Genomic DNA, 14042 nt, shown 5'->3' on the forward strand with positions numbered 1-14042 from the left:
TTTGTCATGGTAGTCACCATGTGCAGAATGAATAGTAAGTCACATTTCTGTTGTATTTTGCTTTTTCACTAAATTAATAATAGAAAGAAACAACCCTCCCCCTTGATAGTCTTACAATTTGAATCTTTTTTCATTCACTTCCCAACCAAAGATATTAAATAAAAAAAAATAAAGCTTCAAAAAGAAGCTAAAGGAATAACTACTTACAGTCCACAGTAGACATTATAACTGTTTGCAGTGTTGCTGTCTAAATCGATGACCTTTCCATTTCAAGAACACTTTATCTTATAGGGTAAGGGGTACACATTGAACATGCTTTGTAATACAAGTTTTCTGTCAAGTGCTGCATTTAGACTGGTATCTAATTTGTATTGTCCCTCACCTGTATGAAACAGTACCAGTCTTCCTAAATGTGAGGTAATATGGGGTAGCATATTCAGTATACCAATGAATTAAACACTCAGACCTTATTGTATGTATTTCTGAAAATATAAGATTCTTCAGTCACTTGTATGATTAAGCCACTAGAAGAAGTATAAAGTAGCTGTGAAATTGGAAGCGGCTTACAGGAATTCAATTCTATTATATTAGACTTCCCCCCAGTTGAGCAATATCAACAGGGGATTTTTACATTATTTATCTTACTCTTTGACTATCCTTCATTTTCTTCCATTCAGAGAGGGGTATGCCTGGGGAGAAGAAGCTAAAAGACCTGACAACATGCAATCTGTAATGGCTCTCTGTGAACAAAATAAATCCCAACTTTGATTTAGACATGTTCATCATTCCTTTGGCTGCTTCAAATAAGCTTAAAACAGGAGTAGAAAACATGGATCACTCACCTTTAGTTTATATAGCTATTTTTAGAAGTATGTTTTCTTTTATTTCAAAGATTTGCAAATCTTTGATTCTGCCCCTTTACTCCACTCTGATGAGACCTCACCTGGAGTACTATGTTCAGCTCTGGAGCCCTCAACACAAGGACTTAGGACCTGTTGGAGTGGGTCCCAATGAGGGTGACAAAGATGATCAGAGGGCTTCTCACACAAAGACAATCTCAGATAGTTGATGTTGTTCAGCCTGGAGAAGAGAAAGCTCCAGGGAGACCATATAGCAGACTCCCAGTATCTGAAAGAAAGCTGGGGAGGGACTGTTTACGAGGGCATGTAGTGATAGGATGAGGGGCAATGGTCTTAAACTAGAGCAGGGTAGATTTAAGTTAGACATTAGGAAGAAGTTCTTTACTATGAGGATGGTGAGACATTGGAGTAAGTTGCCCAGGGAAGTTGTGGATGCCCCATCCCTGGATCAGGGCATCAGGGTTAGGCTTGATGGGGCTCTGAGCAACCTGATCTAGTTAAAGAGGTTCCTGCTCACTGCAGGGAGGTTGGACTAAAAGACCTTTAAAGGTCCTTTCTAACCCAACACTTTCTGTGATTCTATGATTTGCAAATGATGTGTAATAAGGCGAAGCCTAGCTGCTGGCCAGTGTTATCAGCTTTGCTATGACAGTAAGTTCACTGTAAGAACAGGGTGTGTGTGTTGTAAACAATTGCATATTAGTACCTTGATCTCATTAATTGCAAACTTCTTTGAAACGTGTCTCCGTGGCAGCTTCTACTAATTACCTCAGACACTAATTGGGTCAGATGCAATAAAGTAGACAGCAGTCACTCAAGCAGACTAGAACAGCCTGTTCTGTAATGGCTTGTGACAGAGGAACAAAGAAAGATCTTGAAATATTACGGACTAGCCCTATTCACCACTGTGTACATAGTATGGTGATTTGTAATGAGTATTTTAATACAAACTGAAATAAATGTCTTTCCCCCACATATGGTTAACCCATCCTCTTCTGTCTGTGCTCTGCATGTGTATGACATGAATTTGCTGGCCTGTGATCATGTAAAACATTTGTCTTTTTTCATAGAAACAAATCAGAAAATCTGGGAGAAAATACATAGAACTCAAAGCACCTCTAAGATTTACAACTATGTATCACTAGGTGGCATTGCTGAAAACAGTACAGCAATTTCATTTTTATAAGAGAAGCTTGAGTGAAACTGTTATTAGTGTCGTATTTTAGACTCTGTTTACCTATTTTACATCCTGATGCTTATTTCAGCTTCATTTGTTTTTTGTCAACAGTGTATCATTCAGAAAGTTTGTGGGCTTCTGTTTTCCCTTTTTGATATATGCTGCTCTGACTGCTCATGAATTAACCTTACTATCCATAGTCTCTTGTTCCTCTTTATTGTTCACATTTGAATGTAAATAGAAACCTAGATGTTAAAAATCTCCAGCTAAGGAAAGACACAGTCTAACAGTAAGCAATTACCTTCTGTATTCTGAACAAAACAAAAATAATTGTTTATTTTTCATAAAAGTGATAAATATAAAAATTGTGGTAATTTGATCTACTTATACAACCTTGACTTTTAAATAATTATTCTTTGTTCTAATAATGCTCCCACACAGTGCCTCTGTCACAGCTTACTCTGAGGTGGCCTTCTGATCAACTAAATTCTGCCTACCAAAGTTAAACAAACAAACAAACAAACACAACCCCAAGAAACCTACAGCCTTCATGTCCTGGCAAGGAATTTTTGCTGTTGGCTACAGCTCCTTTATCACAGTTTTCTTCCTCAGAGGCCATATAACAACTTCTCTGGTGAAAATCATGAAGGCTAGGGCCATTTAAAGTTTGTCAAAGACATGTTTATTATTTTGTGAGTTGTGGTGGTGGTGTTTTGTGGGTTTTGGTGGTGGTGATTTTTAGGGGGTTTTTGTGACATTGCTGAAATACAGGATCGGCCAGTACTGCAGTTTTCTGGTATTTAACTTTTCGCACAGCAGTGACAGAAACATTCATAACACTGGGGTTCACTTCAAACCAGCTTGGTACCAGCAGCTGAGGTCGGAGCACTTGCTTTCACTTTGAATTAGTTTCAGCAAATCTCAGGTAATTGCTACAGAAGAGTAACAGTACTTTTTATGGGTTGTCACTAAGAGCCCTGTGCACACAAACCACTTTTATTAATGTTTAACTGATGAGTGCTGGGAATAAGTTAGGGCTGGCAGGACTGCTACCATGTCCTAATGCTGTAGTCCTTCCTCTGCATGGAGCTGCATAAGAAAATAGGCATGTGCTCTGAGGAGGGGAAAAAAAGCTGATATTGATTCCTGCTTTCTTCTGCTAACAATTTCCATTTTGTCTGGGAAGTGACAAAACTGAGTTAAAAGTAAGAACACCTGAAACTGGAATTAACACAGTCAAGAGTATTTGATCTGTTTGTCAGGTCTGCTATTCACAGAATCACAGAATGTTAGGGGGTCAAGGGACCTCTGGAGATCATCGTGTCCGACCCCCCTGCCAGAGCAGGACTGCTCATGCAGAAATCCATCCAGATGGGTCTTGAAAGTCGCCGGAGAAGGAAACTCCGCAACCTGTCTGGGCAGCCTGTTCCAGTGGTCTATAATCCTTACAGTAAAGAAGTTTTTTCTCATGTCAAGGTGGAACTTCCTGTTTTCTAGTTTGCATCCATTGCCCCTTGTCCTACCACAGGGCACAACTGAAAAGAGATGCCCATTCTTGACACTCACCCTTCAGTATTTATATACATGAATTAAATCCCCTCTCAGTCTTCTCCAGACTAAACAGCCCCAGATCTCTCAGCCTTTCCTCATAAGGCACGTGTTCAAGTCACTTAATCATCCTTGTGGCCCTCCATTGGACTCTCCCAAGTAAGTCCCTGTCCCTCTGGAACGGGGGAGGCCAGAACTGGACACAATACTCCAGATGTGGTCTCACTACGGGGAGGAGAACCTCCCTCGACCTGCTGGACACACTCTTCTTAGTGCACCCCAGGGTACCATTGGTCTTCTTGGCCACAAGGACAAATTGCCCTTCCATGGATAACTTGTTGTACGCCAGGACTCCAAGGTCTTTCTCCACAGAGCTGCTTTCTAGCAGGTCGGCTCTTAATCTGTACTGGTGCATGTTGTTATTCCTCTCCAGGTGCAGGACTCTACACTTATTCTTGTTGAGCCTCATTAGGCCCCTCTTTGCGTAGCTCTCCAGTCTGTCCAGGTCTCACTGAATGGCAGCACAGCTTTCCTGTGAATCAGCCAATCTTCCCAGTTTTGTGTCATCAGCAAACTTGCTGAGGATACACTCTGTCCCCTCATCCAGATTACTGATGAAGGTCTTGGATAGGACTGGACGCAGCATTGATCCCTGGGGGACTCCACGAGTTACAGGTCTTCAGCTGGACTCTGCACCATTGATCACCACCCTCTGGGCTTGGTTGTTTAGCCAGTTTTTGATTCATCTCACTGTCCACTCTTCTACTCCACACTTCCTGAGCTTGCTCACGAGGATGCTATGGGAGACAGTATCAAAAGCCTTGCTAAGGTCAAGATAGACTGCATCCACTGGTCTCACTGCATCTAACCATTCAGTTACAGCATCATAGAAGGCTATCAGATTAGTCAAGCATTATTTTCCCTTAGTAAACCCATGGTGGCTACTGCTGATACCTTCCTCACTTCCATGTGCTTAGACATGACCTCCAGATTGACCTGCTCCATCAAACAATTTAAACCTATTGTTTAAAAAAACTGTCAGTTAGGTTCTGCCATTTTGTCCAAGCCTGAGCAACATCCAGAGTTTGGACTTCAAGATAAACTGGTCCTTGGATATTCGAGCAACATGATTACATTTTTGTCTGACTGCAGATAAGTTGGTAATATAGTTTAATCATACAATATTCTGCAAAAGTCCAGTGAACTGGAATGGTTTTAGCCAGTATGTCACTTCTAACTGTCATGGGGGTTTGAGTTAAAGCAAACATGTTCTCTCACTTTAGGGTATAGTATATCATATACAGTGTTCAGAAAACAGTATTATAATGATGGTATGATGCCAAAACAGCATGTGTGTCCATTAAGTTATTAGGCTTACTTTTCATTTATCAAAATATGTATGTGACATTGAAAAACTGATAATAAACACTGCTCATACAAATCTGAATATCCAAATTAGTAATTATATATTTCCATGCAGAGATAACTGAAGTAATAAGCTGAAGTCCTTCCTTTTTGAGCACTAGCTTCTCAGGCAGAGAGGAACAGGTTTGTTCTTTAATTATAAGAAGTGATTTATTCTTTTTTTTTTCGCAGAGATTTCTGATGTATTGAAACACTGGGCCTTCTTAAGTTTCATTTTAGAAGTGATTTATCTTTGGGAAAAAAACTTCCTGAATCCAAATTCATTGCTGGTTGGAAAAGAATAGAAGAAAAGCAACAAAAAAACCCAGAAAAGCTTGTTTGCAAAGCTGTGAATAACTAGGAGACTACTGGTTCGAGTCATTATTGAAAACCTAAGGCCAGGGTGAGTCACCAACATTTGAGTCTGGTGTCCTGAAGGCCATTGAGGTATTACAGGAGATGGGAGAAGAAAGCAGCTGCAACTCTCTTCCTACCCTCCTACCCCACTGATGAGAGGAGGTGTGAAATCAGGGCCCTCTTCCATCCCTGCAGCTAAGTCATTAGCTACTTCACTTAACAGCTAGTCAGCAAGAAGACAACAACCAGCCTATAAGGGCTTTCAGAAAGGTTATTCCTATTAGCAGTTCTGTCCTTCCTCCTGGGTTTTGTTGGAGCAAATTGCATTAATTTGTTCAAACCTAGATCTATGTGTCCATTTCACAGCTACCTTTTATTGTTTTAGACATAATATGTAGCTTGTGTTATCTTTGTACTTTTTGGGTGCTAGTAAATATTTCTCTTCTGTTTTGGAAGTAGCTAATGGACTGGGGAGGCAGATCACACTATTCTGGTTTTCCACACATCCTTGATTGTCCTTTTGTTCAAATCTACTGCTTCCCAGCCTGTGATCTTCAAGCTACCAGATATCACAACCAATGCCTCGACCCTTTTTCTTTCCAGAAATAAAGGGTTTGTATCTGCCTTTTCCCATTCCACTTCTACATCTCCATACGTCTTTTTCCCTCTTTTCCCCCTAAACCAGAGGGAAAAGCTTTTCCCTGCCCTTCTGCCTTCTACCCCACTCTGCCCCACCTGTCTCTCCCCCATCTTTGGTTACTGTGATTTTCTTTTCTTCTCTTTCTTTCTGTTCCAGGCTAGCACTCTGTTGTCTATCCTTTGTGCCACTCCTGCACTTTTGCTAGCCCATGGCAATCCCTATGGTATCCCTACTGGTTCTCAAAAGCACTCTGTGGTTTTTCACTGAATGGATATTGAGACAAAGCTAGGTCAGAAGGGTGAGACCTTATATAAGTACTTGTAACACCTTGAAGAATTAAAAGAGGATAAAAGGCAGGAAGCAGTTTTCCTTAAATATTTATAATGAGAGAACAATTTCAGCTAACATAATGAAATGAGAAAAATACAAGACTTTCTCAGCCATTGTTTAATCTAGGCCTGTGGTGTCAGTAGAAATCATGTAGGTTGGGTTTTAAAACCATTCTCTCTTCTGGCCCCTGAGGAGCAAATGCAGTCCCTCCCTCTGAGTTCCTGTACTCACAGAGGTGATGGGAGGGAGCAGAGATAGGGTAAAGGTTTTTTGGTACAGTAATTCTCCTGCTCCTTTCCTAAATTCACCTTGAGTCTTTCTAAATATCCTCAGAAACTGTTGATGTACTATTTCTGAAAGGATTAAATTTTACTTTTATATATATATATATAAATGAGTGTTTCCCGGATTCAGAAATCTCCCATTTCTGCTGAGCTTTTGAATAGGTTCATCAGTGTTTTGAGAAGTCTGATTATGGTGATTTGACTCAGGTTCCACACTAAAGTCTCAAGGGGTGATACAGGGAACAGAGAATTAACAGTATTCAGATAAAGTCAACACACTGCTCATCCGTGTATTTATAGAAGGTAGACAAAGAATTGCATGTTACGTATTGCCTTACATGAGCAATAGACAAAATCATTGGCTGTCTGTCAAAGCAGTCTATTGCATTTTCTGTCAGCTTGTGAATGTCTTGGATGACCTCAATGACTAAAAATCAAAGCTAGTGCACTCAAATGTCATTCAGTCATTGTATTGAATTGATTTCTTCTGCCCCCCTCAGATAAGCAAGAAATGGAAGGGAGCATCTCTCAGCAATTGTAGTTACTGGCAGAGTATTGTAACAATCTCTAAGAACAGTGAGTCGATAGAGCCAGGGTATCAGTAATTGGACTATCTGTGGCCTCTTTTGTTCCTAGAGCTCCTGCCATTGCTGGTACCCACTCCCACTCACCGAAGCAAATCCTGGACTTTTCTAAATCTGCATTGTTTGGCTGCTAGAAAATCAAATAGCAATTTTGATGGTTTTATTCTGTAAAGTGCAGTGTTTCAATGAACCTGCAGTTGCCATGTATGAAGGAATTGCCATCTGCCCTAACAGCATTATTTCAAAGTTTTCAACTAGTATAGAGGAAATTTTTTTTTTCCCCTTTTTTCTTCTTTCTGCCTCATAGTTCCTGGTAGACAAAACATATCTATTCAATTATTGTTTAACCCAGCTCAAAGCAACACTGAGTAACCGAATAACACAAGTCACCTTCTTTACTCTTTGTGTTCCAAACTGTGATAGAACTGCTTGCTGAAAACTCTGCAGTTATTCAAATACTCTACATGTATTGTGCAATGTTTTTATTGACATCGTAAGGACAGTGGTTGCTTTGTTTGTTTCAAATGAAAGTTTATAATCTGAATATATTACTTATTTCCCATATCCCTGAACTACCAGTGCACTTTTGTTGAATGTCTTCTAATTTTCAAAAATTGTAGAATCATAGAACTATTCAGGTTGGAAAAGACCCTTGGGATCACCAAGTCCAACCATTATCCCTACTCTACAAAGTTCTCCCCTAAACCATATCTACCAACACCACATCCAAACGACCCTTAAACACATACAGGGATGATGACTTATCCACCTCCCTGGGGAGCCTATTCCAGTGTCTGACCACTCCTTCTGTGTTTGTTTTTTTTTTTCCTAATGTCCAGTCTAAACCTCCCCTGTTGCAGCTTGAAGCCATTCCCTCTTGTTCTGTCGCTAATCACCTGTGAGAAGAGACCAGCACCAACCTCTCTACAATGATCTTTCAGGTAGTTGTAGAGACTGATAAGGTCTCCCCTCAGCCTCCTCTTTCTCAGACTAAACATTCCCAGCTCCTTCAAGCGTTCTTCATAGGATTTATTCTCTAGGCCCTTCACCAGCTTCGTTGCCCTCCTCTGTACTCGCTCCAGCACCTCGATATCTCTCTTGAATTGAGGTGCCCAAAACTGGACACAATACTCCAGGTGTGGCCTCACCAGTTACACTTGAGAAGAATTACTTAGGCCACTTGCAATGAATATCACCACCCACATTTGTGGAAGGCAAAATGCAGATGGTAGGAAAGATGAGGTCTAGATGTTGCAGTCTACAGAAGGAGAAGCTGTGGAGTCTACATCCTTGGAGATTTTCAAAAACACACTCGACATGGTCGTGGGCAACCAGCTCTAGGTGACCACGCTGGAGCAGAGGAGTTGAACCAGATGACCTCTAGAGGTCTCTTCCCACTTTAGCCATTCTGTGAGTCTTTGAAAGCATTATTATTCAGGGGTGTTGAGTAAGAAAGGCTGAAGATCCTCTTCAAAAATAGGGAAGGATGCATCGAAGGGTGAAAGCTTCCTTACCCCAACTCCGTGTTTTTGAGGGGAGAGTGGCTTATGTCATACAAATGGAATAATGTAGTGCCTTATATAATGTATGTTTCTGAACCTTAGTTCATTTAAAATCTGCTTGATATTCAGCAGTTCACATTGCTTAAAAGTATTGGATTTTTCATAACTTGTTAACTGCTGAATACTTTCAGAAAACTATCTAGAGTATACTAGACATTAAAAAAAATACTGTTGCCATTTTAAATTTAAAATGTTTAGTGTTATTTTGGGGAGTAGAAAAATAAGTGTAATTTACTAGGGGATGAAAACATAATGCTGGCATTTTGTGGAAAATAGATGGGAATTTTATTTGAGTAGCAGGGTGCAAACATGAAAGACTTTATTAAGTATCTAGGCAAGTTGTCTGGTAACCACTTGCCATTGATTTTTTTCTGTTGAATCCTGATTACATGTTCATAAGCATTCTTCAGTATACCACTTGTTGCTGTTAGCCTTGCCACCAGATTAAATCTTAGAACTGTCCTTTGTCAGATGATTAGCTTCGTTAATACTGCCCTTTCTTTCCTGGCCATAATTTCCTATGAGCTTTAGCCTGGAATAGTACTTTTAAAGTCACATGTGCAGTTAGCTGATTCAAGACATTCCCAGTTGCAAAGCTGGATGCTCATCCTACCAGAAATGTATCAGAAATATGAGATCTGTTTGTGAATGTTTCTAGGTAAAACAAGGTCTGCACAGTGGTACTAAAGGCTCACTCTAGTGCATGAACATCAAATCAATCTCAGAGGCCAGTTAATTTTACTTATTTATTTATTTTCCTGGAAGGCTTTCTGTAGACCACAATGTGTTCATTTTCTCAGATGATAACCTACAGAAAGGAGGTTAAGCCTGTTCCACTCAACATACAGCATTTGGAGAAAAGCATATTTTTGCTTTTGGGAAGTGATTGCATTGTTATTGTGATAAAGGAATTCAGGATCCATGTAGTGTTTCATGTTTAGATTTAACCTGAAGACAGACAGTATGCTATTCTACAATTCTTCCAAGGAAAGAATTAAACATACTATATTATCCTTAAACAGCTGAAGGAATTACCTGCCCAGCTATTTGATTATTCTTATTGCCTCAAAGTAAAAACACCTGCAAGGGCATTCATCAGCTCACTGCTGAAGAATCTGTTATAAGCAAAGCATTATGAACATGGCAGCTGAGTATTCTTGGCATGTTTCTACAGCACTGGGGAAAATGTCATTCAGCTTCCACATCTAGCATTCAATCCATAAATTCAGGTTAGGAGAACATAATTTTTTTGGAAAAATATTATGCTTACTGTGGGGAAATGAATGTTGTGCGGTAACCAAAAGATTGGTTCTTTATAGGTTAGGAGGCTGCCACTAACAAATTGCTGTGTTATACACTTGGTAGGGCAAGAATTAAGAGATAAAAGTGCTTTAAATGATCTCTGCATAAAGATAACAGTGATAGAATAGATTTGTGTTTGCCAAGGTATCAGAGCATTGCCTGAACTTCAAATAAGTTTCAAATGTTCAAACTGTGGGTTTAATTCTCTCAGGAGCCCATGTTTTTTCTGGCACATATCTTTGTGGTAAAAGCAAACAACCTAACAAAAAAATCACACACTATTACTGAATATTCTGTATCAGTAGCCTGGAGTAGAAATGAGGAAGTTTGAACAGTTCAAAAAAGGTGGCTTAGGCTCTTTCTTCTTCCCTGCTAAATTCTACATTCTCTTCTACCCCACTTCAAGGTTGCATGTGGCATTTTTATCAGATATGATTAAACATAAATAGCTGTTTATATGTAATATTTTATATAAAGTTGCTGAGTAAGTTTGTAATACAACATCAGATTGAATATGTATCTTCTACCAACAAAATGCATCTTCATTCTCTCATCTTCTGTGTATTGCACATGGCTGGAAAAAGTCAAAAGTATATAATAAGCAGCTTAGTAAAAGTTAACAAAGAGGGAAGGTGTGCTTGTAGGGGAAAAGAAACGTTTAACAGCTTCAGCAACATTTATTACTGAGAGTATGCATCTCCTCCACATGCTGTTGCTTTTTGATGAATCTCTTAACTATTAGCTATCACTATCAGTCAAGGGAGGAAGCAAGCAGCATTATTTGGGATAGAAAGGAGTAGAACTCTAGAAAGATTACAGTAGCAAACATCCAGATATTAATGGCAGAATGTATATAATGTGTGACTCCTCTGGCATGTTTCCAGTAGTACAATTGCATTGAAATTTTCTCACTTACTATCATGTGAAAGCAATTAGAATATGCTTCTTCCTGTATGCAGATTTTTTTTTTAATAATAAAATAGTAGTGTCACAAACTCTAGTATTATTTTTTCATTAGTATATTGTATTGTTGGAAATTGAAATTCCTTGTGAAAGGCAATTTAAAAGTGCTATCGAGGTGAGGTTTTAAGAACAAGGGATATACTTGTATCAAAAAGATTTACCTTTCCTTTTCTACCTGGAAGAGTGGAGGGAAGGAAAGCAAAATATATTATTAATGGTGTGCATTTCTCATCTAGCTCATCCATACCTGCCTATCAGATTCAGCTGGATCCATTAACATTATTAATTGCTGAACATTTCAGATAGAAATTTTAAATCCATTTTTATTTAAGAAGTACAGAGAATTTTACTGCATGCCGGAAGACAGCATTGAGTTAGCTTTATTTTAGTGTAAGCATCTGCAGCCTTTTTCACATATGCACTTTCATTTTAGTTTGATTGGACTTTGTCATGCAAAGAGGCCTGCCCTTCTGTATTATTTCAGGGATGATGCCTAATAGTTCTTTCTGAGCAAATGCTTATTAGGTTCTAATTTGAAGGCATCTTTCTCTTACCCTTTTTGAAGGCATCTTTCTCTTCTCACCTTCATAAATAACATCAGAGTAGTAACTTTGTGTATCCGGGTCTGTTCTGCATCAAGACTGTACTTACAACTTAAAGAAATCAAACCTAAGATAACAATGTCTCTCTACATTATTTTTTTTTTCCTTATTAAAGAATGGAGAAGTATATTCATGTATCACTGAAAAGATGTGTGCTGTGGTTTTTGTCTTTTTTCCACTGGAAAGGATATATATAACAAATCATAACAGGTAAAGAGCCACAAGACACAAATGACATGAAGTGTGGTAGTGGCTGCCAATGGAGAACTCTCATGGTGATCCAGAAGGCTTCATGTCTTCAAGGAATTTGAGGATATGCATGTAAAGTTCTAAATAGGCTGTAGCAGATTTTCCTGCTGCCAAAGCATTAGGTAACCTGTTTGGTTTTGGTTTGGTTTTTTGGGGTTTTTTTATATACTTACATTACATTAAAAATGTGAATGGGCTATTTCAGATCCCACTGCAACGTTTCCTTTCAAAAGAAAAGACGCCACAGAATGGGTGAGATGAGCTAGGGATATAAGCCATTATTATAAAGGGAACCTGTAGGCTTTAAGAAATATATTTATGTCATTGTCAAGAATACATCCAAAGAGGTGCTTTAAATGTATTTGAATTATTATTAGTAGCTTTACTCTACAAACCAAGACTGACGCTTTAATCAGTAATATTGTACTTATTAAATAAATAATTTTAATGAAGTGCTTTACTTTTCTCTGGCAGATGAACGGGAAGATGTTCAAAAGAAAACATTCACAAAATGGATAAATGCACAGTTTGCTAAGGTATTTAATTTTTTCTTTATTTACTTATAAACCAAAATATGTCTTGTATATTTTTGAAAAACCCTGATACTTGTCCACTGAGGCTTAATTTGCAAGATAACAGTTTCAAGTATTGCTGAATGCAGTGGACAGGTTTATTAGAAAAAATGTCCATGTTTTATTCGTTTGTATTCAGTAGGGATTGAAATGTAAGAAGTTGTCCTTTTCTCAAAATGTTCTGTGCCTCAATTTACTTTGCATTTTCTCAAACTAGTGATGCAGATGTATTACTGCTTTTTGGACGTCTCTGTTATGTTCCTCATATACAGAAAAATTTCTTCTATTCGGCTTATTTTTTCTTGTTTCTAATTTCAATCCCGAATTTAACAAAAAACAGATGAATTGGAGAGGAGCAAGGTCAAAGAAGTGTGATCCAGTAAGCAAATTATGAAATTCAATTATAATCAGTTTTGAAATAGTGATTTTTGTGAACTCTTGGAGAATAGTAAAGATCACAAATGTACTGGAAAAAAAAGAGCAAATAACTAATTTAAACGAGCTCCCTCTGGCTATAATAATTTTATCTTTAATACAGAGGAAAAATTGTGCTTAAACTATTAATTCTATTAAACATGTTTTAGATTCCTGGAGGATACTTACTGAACTGTATTTGCCAGTAATAAACTAAATCAATCCCATAATCTGTCATTTTATCTGCTAGGGAATAATTAGCAATAGACAACAATGAAATATTAGCTGTGATACATCTTCTGTTTAGTCTGGCTTTTGATCATGTCCCATCTGATTATCTTCATATATAAAAAAAATAAATTAAAAAAAAAGTAAACAATCTGAGTATCACCACCATGATGCTGAAAAACATGCTCAGCATTGGTTCAGTCAAACAGGGAGTCCCACAGGAGTTTTACGTGGTCTGGAGTATTTTCTAGTAGTGATTCAAATGATTTACATGGCACACATTTGTGATCAGCAGAGATGTCAAGCAGTTTGGAGGACTAGGTCAGGATGAAATACGATCTTGAATAAATGGCCTCAACTTAATCTATGAATTATAAGACAAGTGTGATGAATTGTATTCAGGACAGTAGTAAAATGCATGCATACAGAAAGGGGCATAACTGGGCTGGCAATAATAAAGCAAAGAAAAGCTCCGGGAAGTACAGTGAATCACAAACAAAATCAGTGAACAACATGGTACTATTGCAAAAGAGAAAAAAAAAGGCAAATATATTATGGCACTGTGGTTCAAGTTTTTGTTTGCCTCATGTATCACCTGTGTTTTGGACAGTCTTTTTATTTCTTTTTATTTCAACAATCAGTCTACTAAAACCCCTTGATCTTTAAATCTTGGGAAAAATTACTCTTGTCCTACAAAGTTGTTATTCACAAGAACAAAATAGTTGTTCTGAAATGGTAGATCACGTGTGTCTGGTAGGCTTAGTAATATCTGTTGGCTGCCTGCGTGGTATACATGCAGAAAGCAAGGTTTGCTCCTCAGTCCAGTCAAGTACCATGCAAGCTTTATTTCTGTCTAGGGTTTTCAGGATAGAAATACAGGAGTTTCTGCCTGTATTCTACTGCAACATAAGTGGTCATAGTTAATAGCTATTTGCTGTCCTTGGAGTCTGTTTCTTCCTCCTCTAA

General features: G+C 38.3%; 1 protein-coding gene across 5 annotated transcripts in view; it reads left to right on the top strand.

Moving 5' to 3' along the window:
• Window positions 1-14042, top strand: part of DMD (dystrophin) — a 1087789-nt gene that overhangs the window by 167996 nt on the left and 905751 nt on the right. For all 5 annotated transcript variants that reach the window (XM_051641663.1, XM_051641654.1, XM_051641680.1 and 2 more), the window contains exon 2: window positions 12337-12398. In XM_051641663.1, coding sequence (XP_051497623.1) covers window positions 12337-12398 — 62 coding nt within the window. The remainder of the gene's footprint in view (window positions 1-12336; window positions 12399-14042) is intronic.

Source organism: Apus apus, chromosome 1, assembly GCF_020740795.1.
Source record: "Apus apus isolate bApuApu2 chromosome 1, bApuApu2.pri.cur, whole genome shotgun sequence".
Taxonomy (NCBI): domain Eukaryota; kingdom Metazoa; phylum Chordata; class Aves; order Apodiformes; family Apodidae; genus Apus; species Apus apus.